General features: G+C 40.5%; 1 protein-coding gene across 3 annotated transcripts in view; it reads left to right on the top strand.

Moving 5' to 3' along the window:
• The window catches only part of LOC122804952 (retinol dehydrogenase 12-like), a 495,784-nt gene extending 474,089 nt beyond the window's left edge, over window positions 1-21,695 (top strand). The window contains exon 7 of one of the 3 annotated variants that reach the window (XM_044075182.1): window positions 20,931-21,695. In XM_044075182.1, coding sequence (XP_043931117.1) covers window positions 20,931-21,027 — 97 coding nt within the window. In that variant the 3' untranslated portion in view covers window positions 21,028-21,695. The remainder of the gene's footprint in view (window positions 1-20,930) is intronic. The other 2 variants (XM_044075180.1, XM_044075181.1) reach the window with 2 other exon arrangements.
• Window positions 21,696-22,372: the final 677 nt, after the last annotated feature.

Raw genomic sequence — 22,372 nt, 5'->3', positions numbered from 1 at the left:
GTAAACTAGTGAAGAACTGTTACACAAATAAATAAAAAACAATGCAGTACTGATACGCAAATAAATACAACCAGTGCAGTGATGATAAGAAGCACTGAACAATTAGATAAAGTATGAAAAATATACTTATGTAGCTCTGTAATTCAGATTATTTAAGAAGTACTCTCCGTCAGGCATAAATGAAGCTCAGCAAGATATGAAAACAAAACAAAACAAAACAAAAGGCATTTAAAATAACCTTTTCAGCCTCCTTCTTTTCAAAACAGGTTTCATAGATACATATTTATTGAGTCCATGTCCCAAGTGCAATCTTAACTTAAAAATCCATCTAAATTCAACAAATTATGTATTATTAACCTCGCCCCCTTGTTTGAGACTATCTTTAATAGTCTCCATGACTAAAAATGTAAAACGATGTGACTCTTCATGTTCTAACAAATGTTTGGCAATGGTACTATATCTGAGACCTTTCCTTACACAGTAAAGATGGTCCCTTATGTGTTCCCTTAGTCGTCTATTCGTTTTGCCAACATAAATTCTTTTTGCAAGCGCAGCTAGCTAGATATATATCAAATTCTTGATTTCACAGTTAGCTGCAGCTGTAAATGTATACATTATACTTGTGTCAGGATGAACAAAGATCCCTGATTCATTTATATAGCAACAAAAAGTACACTTCCCACACTTACTTGTAGTACTGTTATCTGATCTAGGATGAATATTATCATTATTAGCAGGGTAACAAAGACTTCTTTTAAGAGATTTTTTATTTTTATACAAAAACCTCAGAGATTCCCCCACCATCACACTGATCTCTCTCTCAGTATATAGTATATGCCAATTTCTCATAAAATCTTGTTTTATTTGATCAACATCCATGCTATAAACTAAGGGAACTGTAACATTCTTCCTTTCATAATTACTAACTGAAATTTCCCTATGGGGAGATGAAAAATAAGGCTTAGCACTTGTATTTCTTTTACTTTTGGCTAATAGTATTGCCTCATCGACATCTTGCTTCTTGTATCCCCTCCACAAAAAAAATCGACTTTCGTCTCATGTATTTCAGCATTAAGTTCTCAGTCCCTGGCATAAAGTCTAGATGTCCTCATAGCCTGCCCTCTAATTACATTTCTAAAAACATGGTGGGGGGGGTGCATACTTGTGCAATGTAAATATGAGACTCTATAACATCTCTTCCTATATAATTTAGTATTAAACTGCCCATCTGAATTATAAACTAGTTCAATATCCAAAAATTTAATTTTCTCTCTAGAGAAGTTTAAACTAAACTTAAGAAATGTGCTGCTATTTTGTAAATAATCGAAAAAGGTCAGTAATTGTTCCTGATCTCCTGTCCAAAGAATAAAGATATCATCTACAAAATGATGAAACAATCTTATATATTGTTTATACTGTCCATCATTCATGACATAAATGCTTTCACATTGGCCCATCAGTATGTTGGCATAGCTATAGGCACAAGAAGTGCCCATAGCTACACCAGCAGTCTGTAGGTGTATACCCCATCAAAAATAAAAAAAAAATTATGTTCTAATACCAACTCAAGCAAAAAACAGATAAATTGTATCTTATCAATGGAATAAATGTTGTTTATCTGTACAAACTCCGTTACCATCTGTATACCCTCTAAATTCGGAATCACAGTGTACAAAGACTGAACATCTAATGTCACCATGTATGTGGGTATTCTGTTGTCACTTTCTTTAAGATTATTGTATAAATCTTGCAAAAAAATATTTACTGTCCCATAATACTAACCCTTACTGATCTAAAACAGGTCTCAACTGTTTCTCAAAATATACTGATAGAGGCTTGGTGAGCCACCCTCCCCCGATACTATAGGATTAAATGGGGGTATCAATGGGACCTTATGAATTTTTGGCAATCTCTGCAACATGAGAATTAATGGATTCTCAACCATAAAATATTGGAACAATTCTTTAGTGATTATGCCAGCACTCACACAGTCACTTAATGAAGCTATAATTTGTTAGGACATCAAGGTTATTGTACTATTTTCAATGACTTTGAACAGACTATTATCTTGTAACATTTCATTCATCTTCATAAATAGAATGCCCTATCCATCACAACCACAGAACCATCCTTATCAGCAGGTCTAAGACTATTGATCTATCCATCTGCAGTGTCTTCAAAGTTTCCCTCTCATCCTTGGTCAAATTAACAAATCCATGTCTCTGATTACTACACAGCAAATCATATATTTCTCCTTCACAGATCCAACTAAACACTTCTAATACAGGGTGGTTCTGTGGTGTGTATGCAGTGGGATTTCTAAATACATGCATGTCTACAGTAACATCAGTCTATTTATCAAACATTAACTTAAGCACTGGATTTCTAATAAAAAGCTTTAAAAAGCTTTAAATCAGCAATAGTGTCAGCCAAGTCCACTTGCTGAGCAGGTATAAAAGATAGGCCCTTACTAAGAACCTGATATTCAGCTGCTGACAAACTTTTATAGGTTCATAGGTTGGTACTAGGCTAGCCATAACAATTCCCTGACAATTTCTTCCCGCAATATTTACTTCCCTGGACTCCTGTCTAGCAGGGTGACTGACGTGATCCCCGGGGTAAATTTCCTATCTCCTATCCAGTTGTCAAGGTTTCTTTTGAAGAGGGCCAAGGAGGCACTCTGCTTGACATGTATGGGCAGTCTATTTCAAAGTATGGGGAGTCTCTGGGTCAGGAACCTATCCCTCAATATATTCCAAACTAATTGCTGTCTCTCTTTTGCCACATCGTTTTTATGGTTGGATAATTGGTTTCTTTGAAGGACTGCTTTCTCTTAGTTCTTCCCCTGCTGTGAAATCTGGTTTTGACACCCTTCTTGCCTCCTTGAAAGGGAAGGGGTAACATAGGAAAAACCTGCCCACTACTAGAAACAGTTGTTTTAGAATGAACGGCATACTGTGTCAACCTTATCAGCTTGTTGGACCACCTCATTTTCAGCCAGCCTGCCATCCTGTGGTATACCATAAACAGAGACATTGATCATGGGAGTGGAAATATTCTCATTATGGTTGGGTGCCATTATAATAGATGCAGAACTGGCTCCCTCACCATCATCTTGGACTGCTTCACTCAGTTGTTTAGCATTATTTTCTGGTGAACTCTCCTTGGGCCAAGTAAAAACATAATTATACTGAAAATCCCTCATGTGTCTTTGAACCTTCTTTTTCTTTTGTTGTATGGGTTTTCTCTCATAAACACCTACTTGATCAATAAGTTCAAACATGCACTTTATCATGTTCTGCTACAGCATACAACTCTTCTTGTTGTCACTGAATACTGAGATATAAATTGTGATGTTCTTCGTGTTTCACTGTTGCAGTCATCACCTGTGGGCTATCCCTGCTGTGGTAGCCCTCGGCCGGCACAAATACCAGAGTCAATGTTTTTCTGTGTTGGCTGCTGTCGCATGCTGCCTGACATCAGGACATCAGTGCTATAAAGGAGAGCAGCCACTACCATTACACCAGTCTTTCTTGGCATGGAACCCATAGCAGAAGCACTTCGCAAGTGTTCCAGTCAGTCACTGCCAAAGTTTTGATTTACAGCTGAAAACGTCTAAAGATAAGTACCCCATTGGGGATCCTTTTTTTCTTGCACTAACAGATGTCCGAAAAAGTTAACAATTGTCTTGTCTGAGGAAAGCAAATATTACACCAAGACTTCTACTCATACTGCGTCACTTGTTTAGGCCCAGATCACGATGTCCCCCATTGCTGGTTTGTGCCCACTTTAATGTGAGAACCATTCATCGTAGAGCTCTTGTTGTAGGCAGGGATTTTTGTTCTTCCATCTTCACATTCCAAGATGGAATCAGTCAGCCAACCTTCCATAGACATTCCGAAGAAACGTAAGGATAAAGATAGAGACAGGCCACACAAGGCCAAGCCTTCCAATACCACTACTGCTAAGCAGGTCGTCAGTTCTCCAGAATTCAATGAGGCACTTTTGCAGCCCCTGATGCCCAATTCAATACCTTCACAGGCCTCTACCAAGACCCTTTCGGAGTCCGGTATTCCTCAGAAATATTCATCTTCTGAGCCTTTGGTTGTCTCTGCCTTGGTTGGGTCTGGAGCCACGATGCAGGCACCAGCTTCCAAGGAGGCCTTTTGCACTACCGATTCCAGACAAAAAATGACATTTTCTCTTACGACTACTGTTCCTCTCAGACTGATAGATTCACTTAGGCTTAGAGGCAAGGCCATTCCCAGGAAAACTACCTCTAGCCACCATGTTACTCTTGCACCTCCTCCCCAAACACAAATGCTTAAAATGGCAGAGGGTCTTATCTCCCTTATCAGGGGTAGTCAGGTCACAACTTCTAAAAGTAAAAGAGACCTTTTTCCTGATATACTCACAGAACAGGATTCTGAGGAATCTGATTATTCACAGTTTGAAGAGAAACAACCTCTGACTGCTTATGAGGATTCAGATGCAGAGGAATCCATTCCCTCTGCCTCCCCACCAGAAGATATTTCCTTTAGGGAAACCCTTTACACCCTCAGGGAACATTTCCACTGGGAATCCCAGGACTTCCCTCAGTCTGAGAAAAGTTTCTAGACTTGCCCCAGCACAGACCCTTGGCCATCCCTCCTATCTTAGAGGTGGTTGATGATGTCTTCCAGGAATCCAGTTTAATTTCTGATGCCCTCCCACCTGATTCCAGGAAACCTGACAGGTATTACAGAGTACCAGATTCAAACAAATACCTGTACAGAAATCTTGCTGCAGACCCGGAGGTCATTACACAGGGACCAAAAGGAGCTAAGGCTAGTTCTACAAAGAATCCTACTCCTTCTGACAAGGACTCCAGAGGTCTGGACAGATGGGGTAAAAAAGTATACACCTCTGCTACCTTGGTAATTAGAACTCTCAACTGTCAGTTCCACATATTAAAATATCAACAACACACTTTGGAACTGTTGTATTTGACATTTTACCTTAAATGAAGACAAGGCACTTCTTCCTTTCTTTCAGTGGTATTTATTACACACATGTGGGAGCCTCATGGAAAGTACCAAGGAGACTGAACAAAGGAATGCATAAGCTTATATGCTGGTGATACTGCTGACAGTACAAAAATAAAAACTGGACCAATTAAATTAGTACAAAAGACAATTAACCAACCAGTGGTTTACCCATAGGCTTAAAGCAGTTCACATTACTACATCTCAAGGCAGAGAAAGAAAATCGGATACATTTCCATATAAGGCACATTTCCTGCTTTCAAGCAGGCTCCTGTTTTTCAGTACTTTTCCACTATTTACAGTTTACTCAGAGTTCGCAGTACAAAGTCCATCTCAATGCATGCAGATTGTCACATACTCAATTTTCTTAAGCACATACTTTGGCCATTCATATTCTACAATCCCCCATTTGATGCTGTGTAAGCATCACCATTTAGTCGATCATACATTTGCCCTAAGTCTAACATAACCATGTGGCTGGTTCCTTCAACATTGTCACACATTTTTATTTCATCATCCATATTCATAACTGCAGGCATATAAAACTTTGGCACCTTTTTAGTAGTCTTAAAAGACATTAATTTCAAAATCAATGCTTTGATTAAAAACACAACAAGAAAAGCAATAAGAGCTAATACTGCAATTAATAAAATTAACTTCAATAGTCCACCTCCCCAACCTGAGAACAGGTTGGTTAACCATGCCCACATTGAGTTATCGGCCTCCTTGGCCTTAGAGAGTTCAGAGACTCTCTGAATGAGTTTGAGATTACTTTCAATTTCGTGCTGATTGTCAGGAATAAATGTACAACACTCCTCCTGGATTGAAGCACAAGTTCCACCTTTCGCTGCTAGGGTGAAATCAAGAGCCATATGGTTTTGGAGGACTACTGCTCTCATAGCAGTCAGTTCATCAGTCATTAGTTCTAAAGCAGAAAATGTGGCATTGCTTAATACTTCAAGAAATTTGGACAGTTTTCTCAGTTCCCAAATTGATTTTACTGCTCTGTATGCTGGAATTATACCAGCCCATGATATGACGTCATCACCCACGTCCATATGAGATAGTCCTTTGGTGCCAGCATGAGCTAAGTCATGATGATAAATCCATGAAGCGTCAATTTGACCTACTGGATTGGCAGGCTTTTTAACCTCTCGAACATTCCGAATTTTTCCTCGAGGTAAGGCAGATGTATGTCTGATGGCTGGAAGTAAATAACCTAAGAAACAGCTACCAGACCAGTTTCCTGGTAGCCATTTATAGGCTCTTTTACTACACACAAAGAAGCAATTTTCCACCTTAGTGGTGATATTACTATTTATATAACCTTGTTCAGAATGAAACACCTTCTTATCAATCAATCCCAGCTGTTGATATAGGACGGAATTATTTCTTACCTCTTTGTATGTTTTATGCACCAGTTCACAAAATGAATCGTAGGTTGTGTTACAGTAGGAGGAGTTAATATTACACCTGTAGGGAACTGTCACATTGCAAAAACTCCATCCTACCTTAACTTTACCAAATTCCTGAAAACACACAGTTCCATTTTGACGGTTAAACAGATGTAATGCTATCCTGACTTTTGAAGTGACATTTGAAGTGTCATAGATCAGATTCGTCCAGGTTTTATTAGCCCCTAAAGGGACTGTACTTAGCATCAATCCTCCATGAACAGTAGGTAAAGCAGCACAGATCCAACAGTCAGAGACATTGAGGGATGATGCATAGGCAAATTTAATAGCTTGGTAGGTGTTGAAAGGGGGATGCCAAACAGCTCGCTTGGTGTGATGCTTCGGTGGAGCAGGAAATAAAAATAGCCACATTACAAATAACAGTACAACAAGAATGACCACCAAAATGTCCAATATTTTTGTGGAAATGGTTGTTGAGTCTGCATAGTGTCAGGAGCTTGGAGTTTTCCAAAAGGGTAAATGTTAGGCATCGTCAGGTACTGGAATGGTTCTACTTTGAGTACGATTAGCAATAGGAGGAGAATCTGGAGTTGAAAAAGATAAAGGCTGTTGATCTTCAGACGGCACAACTTTTTTGATGTGTGAAATGTGTATCCAGGTTGGAGATCCTTGCAGTCACACAGCAGATGATGTTGTCAGAAGAACCAGGAAAGGCCCCTTCCAGCATGGCTGGAGTGCTGTTTTTCTAGAGAAGGACTTAATGTAAGCCCAATCGCCTGGTTATAGAGCAGATGACAGGAAAGGATCTGGAAGATGTTGAGCAGCTGCTACTTGTCGGTGGTGAAACTGTAGGAAGGAAACAAGAGATTTGCAGTACAAGAGAATATCATTATCAAATGCATCATATTCAGAAAAGGGTGGTAGTGGTGTCATGGGCATACGCAGAGGGCCACCCATGAGAATTTCATGTGGAGAAAGACCCTTAGTAGGATGCGGTTGTGCTCGCATAGAAAGTAAGGCTAGTGGTAAGGCCTGCACCCAAGTTAAGCTTGTTTCTGAAGTGACTTTAGCAAGTCTAGTTTTCAAGGTCTGATTCATTCATTCAATAATACCTGATGCCTGTGGTTTAAACGGACAATGAAATTTCAAAGTAATGCCTAGCATTGTACACAATGATTCAACTAACTTAGCAGTAAAATGCATTCCACGGTCAGAGTATATTTGACAAGGAACACCAAAACAAGGTATCAATTCATAACACAATTTTTTTGCAACTGAAATAACATTGTTTTTAGCACGAGTAGGCTTCTAACCACCCCGAAAAAATATCAACAACAGTCAAAACATATTTAAAAAGAGTACAAGGTGGGAGTTCAATAAAGTCCCACTGTAAGGCACAAAATGGTCCCATTGGTTTTGGCACAGGTTGAGCGGGATCCAGAGTGCCTTTTGAAATGTTATGCTGTAAACAAATGGAGCATGTGCTCAAAAAATGTTGCGCAGAAGCAGAAAGTCCTAAGGCGAACCAATCCTTTTGGATTTGTTTGATTAATGCTTGTACCCCTACATGGGCTGGCAAATGATATGCTTTTATAAGAGAATTTAACATAGATATAGGGCAAATTAATCTGCCATCAGGATGCTGCCAAATTGAATCAAAGCGTTTGAAACAACTTTGGGCCAGCCATGTTTTTCTTTCTGATTCCAATGCTTCACTTTGTAAAGTTTTTAAAACAGTAGAGTCAAAAGTAACCGTTTGTAAGCTAGGCTGCAGAAATTGTCCCTGAACAATATGTGAAAGAGCAGCCTGCTTGGCAGCCCAGTCAGCCAAATTATTTCTCTTAGCTACTAGGGAGTCGTTAGACTGGTGAGCTGCACACTTCACAACAGCAATTCTACAAGGTAATAATAAATCCTGTAAGAGGTGATCAATATAGAAGTAATTTTTAATTGGTGCCCTAGAGGATGTCAAAAACCCCCTTTCCTTCCATAAGGTACCAAAATCATGAACAACACCATGGGCATAACGTGAATCAGTATAAATAGTAACAGATCTGTCTTTGGCCATTTTACATGCATATGAAAGTGCCACTAATTCCACGACTTGTGCGGAAGTGCCAGGTGGTAATTGTCCAGTTTGTAAAACCTCAGATGATGAGCAGACTGACCATGCAGCCTGGAGTTCGCCAAACAAGACCCATCTACAAAAAGAACTATATCAGGATTAAGCAAAGGAACATCTTGCAATTCTAACCTAGGAGAAAGAACAGTGTTAATTACAAGCACACACTCATGTGGTTCACCCTCGTCACTAGTTGAAATCAATGAAACAGGGTTTAGTGGTGGGCAACATGTAATTTGAACAGTGGGATTACTTAATAAACTTAACTCATATTTAGTGAGGCAAGCATTCGAAAGATACTGTGTTTTTGTTTTTAAGAGTAACGCTTGCACTGCATGAGGTACTGCTAGTATAGTGTCATGTCCTAAAGTCAATGCTGCTGCCATATCAATCAAAACAGCAGCAGCTGCCGCTGCTCGTAAACAGGGTGGATAGCCAGAAGCAACAGGGTCTAACTGAATGCTGTAATATGCTATAGGTCGATAGCCTCCCGTACGCACTTGCACCAGCAGGCCCAGGGCAGTTTTATTTCTTTCACAACAGAAGAAAACAAAGGGTTTAGAATAATCTGGAAGCTCCAGGGCAGGTGGGTTTATCAGTGCCATTTTAATAGCCTGAAAGGCGTGTTCATGCTCAGGGGACCAAGGCAGAGGGTCTGTGACTTCCTTTTTTAGAAGCTGTAACAGAGGGGCCAAAATTTCTGAAAAATTGGACACCCACTGTCTACAATAACCTGCTAGGCCGAGGAATCCCCTGAGCTGTCTCTGAGTTACAGGGCGGGGGTAGTCTGAATGGAGGTAATTCTACTTGGAAGTATTTGACGTGAACCCATAGAAATGATGTATCCCATGTATTGCACCTTTTCTTGACAGAACTGAAGTTTAGATTTATTTACCTTAAAATCTCGTTCAGCTAAAAACTTTAAAACTAAAATTGAGTTCTCTATACAAGACTTGGTATCTTGTGAAGCTATAAGAATATCGTCTACATATTGGACCAATACTGAACGTGGTAGTAACTGTAAATCCTGCAGTTGTCTGTGCATCTCTCTGGAGAATAGGGTTGGAGATTCTATATATCCTTAGGGTAGTCGGGTCCAAGTATACTGTTGGCCCTTATAAGTGAAAGCAAACAAATACTGACTATTTGAATGTACTGGGATAGAGAAGAAAGTTGATGAGATATCTATAACCGTAAAACAACGTGCTGTAGGTGGGTTGCAGCTTAAAATCGTAGCTGGGTTTGGTACGATTGGGAAAACAGGCAAGACAGCTTTATTGACTTCTCACAAGTCTTGCACAAATCTGTAAGCTTGTTTACCAGGTTTCTTTACCGGTAGAATTGGAGTATCACATGGACTTGTTGTAGGTACTATAATTCCTTGTTGTACCAAGGCAGAAATGACAGGGGCAATACCAGATGTAGCCTCTACTGTCAAAGGGTACTGGGGTACCCGAGGTAACTTTGCTCCGGGTTTTAAGATTATCTTTACAGGAGTGGCTGAAATCAGAAACCCAACATCATTATCATGAGTGGTCCATAGATGAGAGGGTAATGAATTTAGATGCTTATTTTTATTGAGGTCAGACTGCATACACATTGTTTGCAGAGTGACATTTTCATCTAAAGTAGCCAAAATACTATCTTGTTTATCTGAAGGTACTTGTAAATATACTCCATCAGCTGTGCAGAAGATGTTTGCTCCCATCTTGCAGAACAAATCTCTTCCCAATAAATTTAATGGTGCTGATGGTCCTACTAAAATGCATGATTGTCTTGTAAAGGTCCCAAAGTTACTGGGACTGGGACAGTTTTAGAATATTCAATAGGAATACCAGAGACACCTACCCCTCTAGTTATGTTATTGGAGAGGGGGACATTTATTGCTACTTCGCCAGCTAACATAGATTTGGTTGCTCCAGTGTCAGTTAAAAATGGGTACGGTTTATTTTTGACAAGTAACAAAACATGTAGTCCTTCTTGATCCACAGGGATGAAAGGGCACAACTGCTGTTGTCTTTGTTCAGGGAACCTTCATTGTGATGGCTGCCAATTGGATGGGGTCCAATTAGAATTCCACTGAGACGACGTATCAGTGGGTGGGGCAGGTTGCTCAGCCAGATATGGACATTCATTTCTCCAATGGACTACTTGGCCACAATTGAAACACTCCATCTGATTATTATAGCTTTGGGGTGGGGCTGATTGAGTTTCCTGCCAGTTTTGTCTATTTTGGTTTCCTGCCCCTTGGCGTCCTCCTCTCCCTCTTCCCCGTCCTCGTTCTCCCCGTCCACACTGCCCAAAGGCAGTACACATCTGAATCTGCTCTTTAACCAATTTTTCCTGTAAATCCTTTTTTTCTTGTGCTAAGCGGTCGGAGAGGTATTGCACTTGTGTGACTAATTCATGCAATCCAAGACTAGGCCAGTTTAAACATACTTCCTTTAGCTTATCCCGTACTTGTGGGTATAACCCATCTATGAAGGCAGCCAGCAATCCACTCTGTGCCAGCCCTTCGGTGGGTTCTGGGTAACCAGAGTAAGCCTCAAAGGCTTCAGTGAGATGATTTAAATACTTGTCCACAGGTTTGTCTTCTTTTTGAATAACTGACTTGATTTTGGACCAGTTGGGTGTGGGTGGAACTATTACTGTAATAGCATCTACTGTACGATGTCTGACCACTTCAAACCCATTATCTCCTTGTGCATCATGTTTTGGAATCAGAGTAGGGACATTAGCATGGTCCCAAATCCGTTTCATCAGATCAGCCGGTATGGCGTACTGAAGAACTGCCCTGACTTCTTCTATTGTAGGATTTTGTAAACAAATATGTCCTGCCAGCACATGCTGGAACTTAGCTGGATTAGTACAGATAGATGGTAGTGATTTGGTAATGGCTTGAAAATCAACCACCGACCATGCCCTAGGTACTATAACAGTTGGTGGTTCCTGTGCACTTCTAGCATGGGCTGGGTTAGGTACCTCCCTCAAAGGTAACAATCTGTCGTCATCTGACGACTCCGATTTTGAATCTGGATTAAATTTATCTGGCCCAAAATATCCATCCTCACTGTCAATTATAGTGAGGAACTGGCCAAAATGCCATCGTTGGTGTAAATGTTCGTTCCCTTTTCCTTTATAATAGGGTTTAGCTTTAAAATACATTACAGCCTTTGCTTCTTTATGAGTCTTATATGAGTTCTTGGTCCCTTTTTTCTATCGCTCGTTTCTGGATCAGATTCACTAGACTGACTGTCCGCAGCTTGTTCTCTCTCTCTCTCTAGGGATGGAATCTTTATTGGTGGAATCTGGCTGCTGTGTTTCAGCTCCTTGTTGAGTGAGGGGGGGCTAATACTGTGGGGGTGCAATCGGTGGTGCAGTCAGTGGTGGTATCTGCAATTTAGCTAATTCCTTTACAGGATAAAGCCCCTTAAAAGGTGGGTCCTTCAAGCATTTACCGTTCACTACATCTAAATTACTAGCTGTGTGTTGTAATTCCCTCAATTGCTCTTTTAATTTCTGCTGATTATCTTTTAGACTGCTAATAACCAAATCCTTTTCTCTTTCTTTCGCCTCTGTCATCCAATCATTAAATGCTGCCCAGCACAACCCTGGTATTCTTCTCCCTTTTTTCCTTAACTTTCCTTGGAGATTAAGCAAAATATTTTTATTAAAACTACCATTTTCTGGAAAGGCGAGTTTACCATCACCCTTAGTGAGGGTGACCCACTGACTTATAAACATACAACTGTCCAAGGACACACAAAAATACATATAACCAGCTGGTGTACCTCTTTCTGGCTCTTTTATGGTTCCCTCAGTCGCTCCCATTTTCACACAATAAACTATACTGTATTTTACAGATTTAGCTGTGACATTTTGTAAAGGTCATTTTCCCCACTCTCGTATCTCCTTTCACTCTTATGTCACCAGTTTTTCATTTTACCCCACTCTCATACTGCACAATCAATAGCAGAAAAGAAATACATGCCACTTACCTCAAAACAACTGAATGAGAGGAATTATTACATTTCTATAAAATTATCAACACCAAATTTTAAAGCAGGCAAGTACAGGAAATGAAAGAAAACACTGCTAGAACAGAAAATTCTGTCATGGGTCATTTCACTAGCAGTATTTCATTCAATCCCCAACAGCCGCAGCTGTTGTCAATTCAGATCCGAGTAAACGGCACCAATTTTTGTATTTAACATTTTACCATAAATGAAGACAAGACACTTCTTCCTCTCTTTCAGTGGTATTTATTACACACGTGACCATTCATATTCTACAGAACTGTTAAAACAAAAAATTTCTACCTTTCCTGACTGTGCCAATTTGAAAGAGTTAGCAGATTTACTGCACTCTACTTGTCAAGTAGCTAAACACTCATTACACTGCGTAAATTACACCCTAGAAGGCTGTAGCAGGGCATCAGTGTCAGGATCTGTCATTAGGAGACATGCATGATTGAAGGAACAATCTCTCCCTGTCAAATCTAAATTATTTGATGCACCCTTGGATAAGGAACACTTGTTTGGAGAAAAAGCAGAAAAGGTGCTTAAAAAGATGGAAGACAAAGCAAAATCTATGCAAACAGTAAAAGATTTCCTTCAGATACAACCTCCTAGGTTCAGCAAGAATTTTCTCTCAAAACACTGGTCCTTTCCTGCACCTAGTAGAAAGGGACAAGGTAAGCCCTGCAGGGACAGACCACCCAGACTCCCACCCCAGGGACAGCAGAGAACCAAAGAGTGGACCACTCACACTCCACAGGCAGGAAGTTCTAAGCCATCCCTCTATGGCAAAAATTCTCAATGCCTCCCTCTCCCCACTCTGCCCTCTTTCCGCTCACCAAAAACTAGGAGGAAGGCTCTCCCTCTGCAAAGAAAATTGGCTCTCTGTAACAAAGGACCAATGTGTCCTAAAGATAATTTTTCAGGGATACAAATTCTCGTTCAACGAACTCCCAAGTCTAAGAGAGTACTCAGACTTACCTAGAAATCAGTGGGCAGAGGCATTGAAACAAGTCCAAACTTTCATATCCCAAGGGGCAGTAGAACGTGTCTCCTCAGATCAAATAGGCAAAGGCTTTTATTCCAGACTATTCCTGGTTCCCAGAAAAGGGGGCACTTGGTGCCCCATCCTGGATCTATCCATTCTGAACACCTTCCTGGTGGTCCCCATATTCAAAATGCTAACCTTACAGCAGCTGCTGCCTCTGCTGACAAAAAATGCCTGTTTAGTAACCCTAGATCTAAAAGATGCCTACCTTCACATCCCCATAAGGGAATCCTGCAGGAAATTCCTTTGCTTCGGAGCAGGTTCACAACACTTTCAGTTCTTTGCGCTACCTTTTGGATTATCTACTGCTCCCAGGGTATTCATCAAATGCTTAGCCCTGGCCATAGCACTTTGCAGACAGAAAAATGTACAGATTTACCCTTGTATGGATGACTGCCTCATTCAGCCAGAGTGCAAAGAAAAGCTGATCCAGGGCCTCCTCTTTGTCAAAACCTTCCTAACTTCCTTAGGGTTCACCATCAATGAGAAGAAATCAAATGCCCTCCAGGAGGATCATTTTCTTTGGAGCACTGCTGGATACAGCATCCCAAATGGCCTTCATATCCCAGGAAAAGCAGATTCCTGCCTCTCTACTTTACCCAGCTGGCCTGCAAAAGTCATCTCACAGCTAGGAAGCTCCTGCAAGCCTTGGGGTACATGGCATCTTGCATCCTTTTAATTCCTCTGGCCAGGCTTCACATGAGAAAACTTCAGTGGTATCTAAAGAACCTTTGGTGTCAGCACTATCAGCATCTAGAGACCTCTCTCCCTCTGATCCCCCTGTATAAGGGCCGAGTTTCTCTGGTGGGCAAGGGCTTGTGCTCAGAACAAGGGTCTTTCCATCACCCTTCGCCCAACTGGGCAGACCATTACTACCGATGCCTCAGGCACAGCTTGGGGTGCTCACCTAGAATGCAGATGCATCCAAGGTCTATGGGATGCACAGCACCTTCCCTTATACATCAACCTGAAGGAAATGATGGTAGTACAAAAGGCTCTGAATTCCTTCAAACCCCAACTCAAGCCTGGAGTTCTCCTTATCAAACAGACAACACCACAGTAATGTGGTACATCAACAAACAGGGAGGGACCCAATATTCCCCTCTGTGCAGGCTAGCCTTGAACCTTTGGCTGACAGCCACTTCCATGGGGCTACACCTGATAGCCCAATACCTACCAGGGATCAACAACACCCTGGCAGACCACTTAAGCAGAAACTTATAGGACCCCCACGAATGGCAGCTCCACAGAAAAATCTTTTAACAGATCATTCAGGAGTGTGGTACTCCAGAGGTGATTCTCTTTGCTTCACACCTCAACCATCAGCTAAAAAAATTCTGTACCAGGGAGTATCACCACGTAGCGTGGAAGGTGGATGCATTGACCTTCTCCTAGAACACCCTCTCTGTGTACACATTCCATCCTCTGCCTCTTATTCCAAAGGTACTGATCAAAATAAGGAGGAGAGACTAAAATCCATCCTCATTGTTCCATATTGGCCCAGACAATACTGATACCCCTTACTGCACAGCCTGACCTTACAGCCTCCCAGGCAGCTGCCCCTGATCTCAAACCTCTTAACTCAGGTAGCTGGGGTGGGATGTTGCACCCAGACTTGCAGACTCTCAAACTATCAGCATGGCTAATACTCTAAAGGCAAACAAGGGGCCCCTGTTAAGCAAACAGGTCCTAGACATTATCACAGAAGCCAGATGGCCCAGTACCAGAAAATCTTATGCAGGAAAATGGAAAATATTTTACTCCTGGTGCCAGTCCAGAGGGGGCGAAACCTCACAACCTTCCATCCCTCTTATCCTGGACTACCTAGTGGAGCTACTTAATAGTAGCCTCTCCTTCTCCTCTATTAAAATCCACGCCTCAGCCATCTCATCTCATTTTGATACAGAACAGTCCGTATTCTCCCATCCTTTGATTAAACAATTCCTCAGAGGGGCTTCTAATATCAGACCTCCTAGAAGGGCACCCACTACAGCCTGGGACCTGAATTATGTTTTGGAAAAACTTACTTTACCACCCTTCAAACCTGCTGCTTCAGCAGAACTGAGATTCCTCTCCTGGAAGTCTGCTTTTCTCCTAGCTATCACCTCAGTCAGGAGAGTTTAAGAACTTCAGGCTCTGATGGCCATTGAGCCCTTCATCACCTTCCATGCAGACAGGGTCTCCCTGAGGACTAATCCCTCCTTTATGTCCAAGGTAGTATCTAATGTAACTCTCAATCAGGCCATACATCTACCCACCTTCTTTCCTAACCCTCAAAACAAGGGGGAGAGAATTCTGCACTCACTAGATGTGCACAGACAGCTCAGATACTATCTGGACTGTATCAAACCCTTCAGGAAAACAGACCAACTACTTTTCAGCTTTGCCCCAGGGGCAGAGGGGAAGCCTATTTCCAATCATTTCCAATTGGATATTAGAACCCATTGCACTAGGGCACTAGGGCAGCCTCCACTTCCACAGCATTCCTCAGAGGAGTTCCCACCAGGGACATCCTGGAAGCTGCCACATGGACTTCTGTCTATACCTTTACCAAACATTACCACCTACCTCAATTTTCTAAGACTAGGGCAGAGTTTGCCTCTGCAGTTCTGCAGGGCATGCTGACCTATTCCTAGGTATCTTACCAAGCCTACCACCCCTATCCTCAACTTTGGGAATCCTCCCACAGGTGATGTCTGCAACAGTGAAACACGAAGAACATAGTACAGTTGTGTACACTTACCATAAATGTAGATGTTCAAGTGTATTCACTGTGGCAGTCCTGATTTCCCACCCTCCTTCCCCTTATATGTTCCTTTTTTAGGGAGACGCAAGTTTCAAAAGGTGGCTTTTAGCCACCAGGACCACTTTACCATATTTACTTGGGCCTCATGGGTTAGGGCAAGAAAAACTGATGTAATGGCATCATCTGCTCTCCTTTATAGCACTGACATCAGGTAATGACTGCAAGAGTGAATACACTCGAACATCTACATTTATGGTAAGTGTACACAACTGTACTTTGTATCAGTTCAAAATAATCAATGGGCAGTTGCATATATAAAAAACTGGTATCTAAATTGATCTTCTGCCATTTTGCTAACAATTCAGGGTGCGTATCCCCATAAGTTGTCATCTTTAGGAAACGCAACCCAGTAGGCATAATCTTAAGCTTACAACTATCTTTATATAGACTATCTCTATAGTTTCACAGAGTTATAGGAGATTACTAGACTAATGGCTTAAGAGTCCTTACAAGCCAAGACAATAGAACCAGAATTTACCCAATATATGGCCACTAGGAGCAAGAGGATGGCATGGATTTGTGCTTGTGAATTGAGTATCTTACAGATTGCCCCTGTCCATAAAGGACATAGGTGCTACCCCCAGGTGTGACTTTGCAGTTCCCCATACATTGATCCAAACTGCATTTGAAGAGCACCAGGAAAGAGAAATATCTAAGACACATTTCTCTCTCTCCAACATGCTTTGTTTGAATAACTAAGTTTAGATTCTTAGATCAGGTGACCCTCGTGCTGTCTGACTTGTGGATCTGTAGCAACTCCATCATGGCTTAATTTGTGAGTGCCTTGTAGGTCAGGCAAAGGTCACCCCTTAATAGTCAGCAGGAGACAGAATAAAGGAATAAGACTTTTAGTCTAGCTGCATATGACATGTTGTTTACACACTGTATTTTCTTTGTGAAGAAATTCTGAGGTCACTCCAGCTGCTGTAAGTGACTGGTAAAGTAGATGCCAAATGATGCACTGTACTTGATTATTGGTCTAATGTGGGCTGGGACTATAATTTCTGTGGATTTGGCTACCATACCTTTAGTTATAAATTATGCCACATAGAAGGACTTCCTCACCACTGTAGACCCATAGTGGTCAAAGCTCAGGCCACTGGCTATCTGTGTACCTAAAGCTCTCATCTCGGGTGTGATATTGGGAAACTTTGTCATTCATAGGCTTTCCACATTAGTCTTGACTTCACAGAAGTATATTCCAAACAGAAGTGGTCCTAGCACTGAGCCCCTATGGCATACCACTAGTAACTGACCTCTTGCTGCATCTGGATTTACCCACTTTAATCACATGTCCTATCCATCTGTGATTGTATTTCATAATTCATCAGTTTATTCTAGATCACTGTAGAATTTCTATTAACAATATGAGAGGTGATCCATCACTTTGATACTTTCTTCAAGCATGTACAGGAACAAAACTTAAACGAGGCCATGTAGAGACACAGTGGTTCCTGTTTTTTGTAACCACCTGTTCAAACTATTCTAGCATACTCTCTGCTACCTACCTCACATGCTTGTTATGGGGTGTCAATGAAAAAGAGAATAGAACATGCTCAAATATATTCACATTTATGCACATAATGAGACATCTGGGGTAACCATGAAAAGTCTTTCAACACAGCCATGGAGAATTTGCACATAAAGCTTTAAAAATATACTGTTTTGATTCAGGACACAAAGATTGAACTGAGTAAAGTAGATAATGAAGGCATAGCCAAGGCAGGCTAAGAATATTCTAAGGTCATTTAAAGGGGACACCTGATGAGCATAGACAAAATGGTGGCACTTCCAGGGAAAGGTGTGCTGTTGCATTACATCCGCTCATTATGTTATCAAAACCAGAAATTACATCATCAAGGTCATCAATTAACAAGGTATTAGCCACCTGCCTTAGTCTTCTGGTTTGACAACTTCCTGTAAGTCTACAGGCAATCTTTTTGGTGGCAATCAGCTAATTCTTCCCCTCTAGCCATGACCCTAAGTATTTCATAAAGATGCGTTTGGCCTCCATTTTTCAATTTTCAGCCTCTGAAATCTGTTTTTTTTATTTTTATTTCTGTATTTGTACTTGCAAACTATATTGGGTAACCCTCATTCTGTTTGACCTGTGGATCTGTAGCAACTCAATCAGGGCTTGATTTGTAAGTACCTTGTAGGCATATACTGTTTTGATTCAGGCACATTGTTTTGTCGGGTATGTGAAGGAGAGCTCCACATGGACCTTTTTTCAGTCTGTATAGTTAAGGGACTTGCTATTCAGCATCCCATGGTAGTCAAATGGAGGCTGAAAGAATCAAACTTTGGACTATAGGATGCAGTTTGTAGCCTTAACCCTCTGTGTTGCCAGTCAAGACTGCTATATTAATATGCCAGTGACTCCATCCTTTAATACACATGTTCTCTTGTCACATTTGCTCAGTTGTGCCTTCAGCAAAGGCACTCTTTTTCAGAAAACTGACTGGCATCTTCAGGTTTCTTTATACATTTATAAACAAAGCATGTGGCTTTCATCTCTGATTTTCAAACCCTTAACATTTCTCACTTTTTATTAGTTCTAATAACACCTCTTCTAGTAACTATGTTGACTCTTTTACACTCCTGGCCTTCACTAATGATCAAAACCTCAGAGATTATGTCCAGTCACAAAACATTATTTATTACTATCCAGATGTTAGGTTTACTGTAAAAAAATTAAGGAATCTCAAGTTTTCGATAACTGGAATAAAAGCAGCTCAAACACTTCTTTTTCTGTCTTTACTCTGTGATGCCCATATCTTTACAAGCCCTACCTTTTCTAGGCTACGATTGAATTTAATCTACAACAGGCTCATTTCATTGCCATTACTTCTGTTCCTCCCCATCATTCCCTAATCTGATCAGAATTTAGTAGTCAGGGAGTGTGGAAGTGCATTTCTCCAGCTATCTATCACACTCACTGTTGCAGGTGGAACTGTCCATCCTAAACCTTATAATCCTCAGTTATGTTGGTGGGTCAGATCATTAAATCCAATAACGCCCATAGTAATGCTACATTACCCACTTCTGTTGCCAGTCACTGGGTCACACTTCCTCAAGTTTTATGTAATACTTTCTTCTCTGCCTTAGTTCCACACTTATATCTAGCTACAGCTCTCCTCAAACTTGACTTAAAACTATAGTATGGCATGTGGACTCCCAATCGCAGCTTCTGCCCTGTCACTGCCCCAATAGCCGTACCTTGCTCTTTTACTTCACTTCTTGTTCTGCACTCTTTTTTATTTCTTCTTCTTTCCCTTCTTCCTGCGTATGCTCTTTCCACACCATTCATGCATTGTCTATCAAATACTCATGCTTTTAAGTTTTGCACTGTTATAAGTGATTTTTGCATACTATGATCCTTTTTTTCTACTACATACTATAGGTTCGTATGCCTTCCTTCTTTATCGTCTGTCTTGTTATTAGATTTCTTAACTTTCGTTTATTTAGCTTATCAATTAGATGTTAAACATGTTTTGTTATTCTTGTTTTTCAGGTTTTTCTTGATCTTCATGAATATGATTACTCTTACTATTATTGTCTCAAATGTTTCCTACCATTCTTGCTAACCTTTCTTGCATTTATGCATAATTATTGTCTTCATTCCTACTGCATTTTAGTTGTGTACTTGTTGGTCCAATCACTTGCCTGTGAAGCTTTTTCTCTGAACTCTTACTTTAAATGGGTTCTAATCTGGACTTTGCAAGTTATGAAACCAAATGGGTCTAAGTACCTTTGTTGAACATAATTGTTTGTTAAAATGATTAAAATGGACTCACAAAACTAACAAAAAGATGTTTTTGTAGGCTATCTCCCACACACATTTTCCATAAATGGAGCTTTGCCTACTGTAACCCTACTATCTATATATCAGCTGTGGAGTTGCTGTATCTTGGATATACATTGATATACCCCCTTTCAGCAACTTGATGAATTGGTCTTTCAAAGAAGCATGCGATAAGTTTACAAGCTTTCCATAAAGTCAGTTTGACTACTACTATTACAAAACCTTAACAAATACATGCATTTGATTCATTTTAAATGCAGCTTTTATTACATCCAAACGAAGACAAGAAAAATACAAGCACATGCAATTGCATTTGTACACCATTATATAAATAAAGAACATGATAAAGAACGATTTGGGTTACTGTGAGGGCTAACACACTCGCCTTTGGGTGGCTTGGAGAAGTGCCATTTCGTATAGCTTTATCCCAAACACATACTAATAGATGAAATGACACTACTCCAAACTGCCCACAGGTGAGAGTGCATACTGTGCTGGACAGGCATCCTGTACAAGTCAAGTTACATTCATTACATCTGTTACTTCTCTGGATGGGCCCTGACTCTCCTCTGACTGAATAGGATAAAGTAAAATTAACAATGAATGAGTTATGATTGTCTGTACAAACTTATGCCCATTTTTAGTGGACAACAACCTAAACAAAATAACCTTTTTTTTTTTCTTTTCTTGTTAGTGACTGTGCCCCCAAAGAGCCTGCAACTCATGCAAAAGATGATGAGCTGGCCAGAAAACTGTGGGACCTCAGTGCCAAACTGGTGGGAATGGAATAAAACAAGACAATTTTAAAGTGCTGTTCCACTGACACAAAGTTTATTTTCATTCATGTTGATCTTTGCATTGGTTGGACATTACTGTGACAGAAAATATGTCACACATAAGCTGTAAGAAATGATATCTTGCATTTCCATATTTATAGAATTGTTTTTTTTTTTTAGTCAGAAATAAATCTGTGACTGGTTTTCAGGATTTACTTTATTTCCGTCTGTCACCATTTCATGAAATGAAAACAAATGTTGTTTGTTGTTCCTACATTCATTTATCCCCAACACATACACATCCCATTTAATACAATTTCCTATTTTTTATTTATTGTTTCATATCTATACTATTCTGCATAGACACTTTAATATTTTACAGTAGTAACCAACCGATTACCAAATCAGGCGTGTACAACTTTAACAATAAGCACACCTGCAGTGTACCTGTGCATGTGCCATTCAGAACAATTTTATCTCACAATAATAGCGCCTGTATGATAAATCAGAATAGGATGCATGGAACCCAAATAACTTGCAAGTGTGACAAAAACAGTAATTTGTAGGTTGCTGTGTCTACTGGTACATATTTGATTTTTTTCTCTAATGTACAGTAGTTTTGAAGAAGACTATATTAACCTGGAGAGAGAGAGAGAGAAAGAGAGAAAGACAAAGAGACAGACTTAGAGTGCATGGTTGTGCGTGTGTGTGTGTGCGTGTGCGCGTGTGTGTGTGTGTGTGTGTGTGTGCGCGCGCATGTGTGTGTGCGTGTGTGCGTGTGTGTGTGTGTGTGTGTGTGTGTGTGTGTGTGTGTGTGTGTGTGTGTGTGTGTGTGTGTGTGTGTGTGTGTGTGTGTGTGTGTGTGTGTGTGTGTGTGTGTTGGGGGGTATGCACACACAGTAGAGGTTTAAAGTTCTATAAAAAAACAAAAGATTTATATGCAAGGAAAAGTTAATGATCCAGGAAGGACCCCTTTTAAGACATAACTTAAGTGTACAAGATTTAATATTACCTCTCCTCAATAATCGACCCTTCTTTCTTTTTTTCTCTTGGAAACAATACATCTTTGTGAAGATATTCAGCTTAAATCACAGTTGCATTCTTATCATATCAGATTATCTATAAAAGGACCTTCATTGATGGGTAAATGATCACATTTATCCTGTCCACAAATATAACTTTGTCTCAGCGAATCCCACGTTCAAGTATGCACATGCCCAGATGTAATGCACTCTGTGACATCATTAACTATCTAAATGCACCTAGTTCCTCAGCCTCCTAGTTTGCACTGGCCACCAGCAAGCAAACATTCTGCAAACCAAGAAATAAAGATAATAACAATTTGACACATACACTCCTA

The sequence above is a fragment of the Protopterus annectens genome, chromosome 6.part0 (assembly GCF_019279795.1).
Source record: "Protopterus annectens isolate FY-2018-M chromosome 6.part0, PAN1.0, whole genome shotgun sequence".
Taxonomy (NCBI): domain Eukaryota; kingdom Metazoa; phylum Chordata; order Ceratodontiformes; family Protopteridae; genus Protopterus; species Protopterus annectens.
The sequence above is the reverse complement of the archived record's forward strand: the minus strand, read 5'-3'. Positions and strand labels throughout refer to the sequence as shown.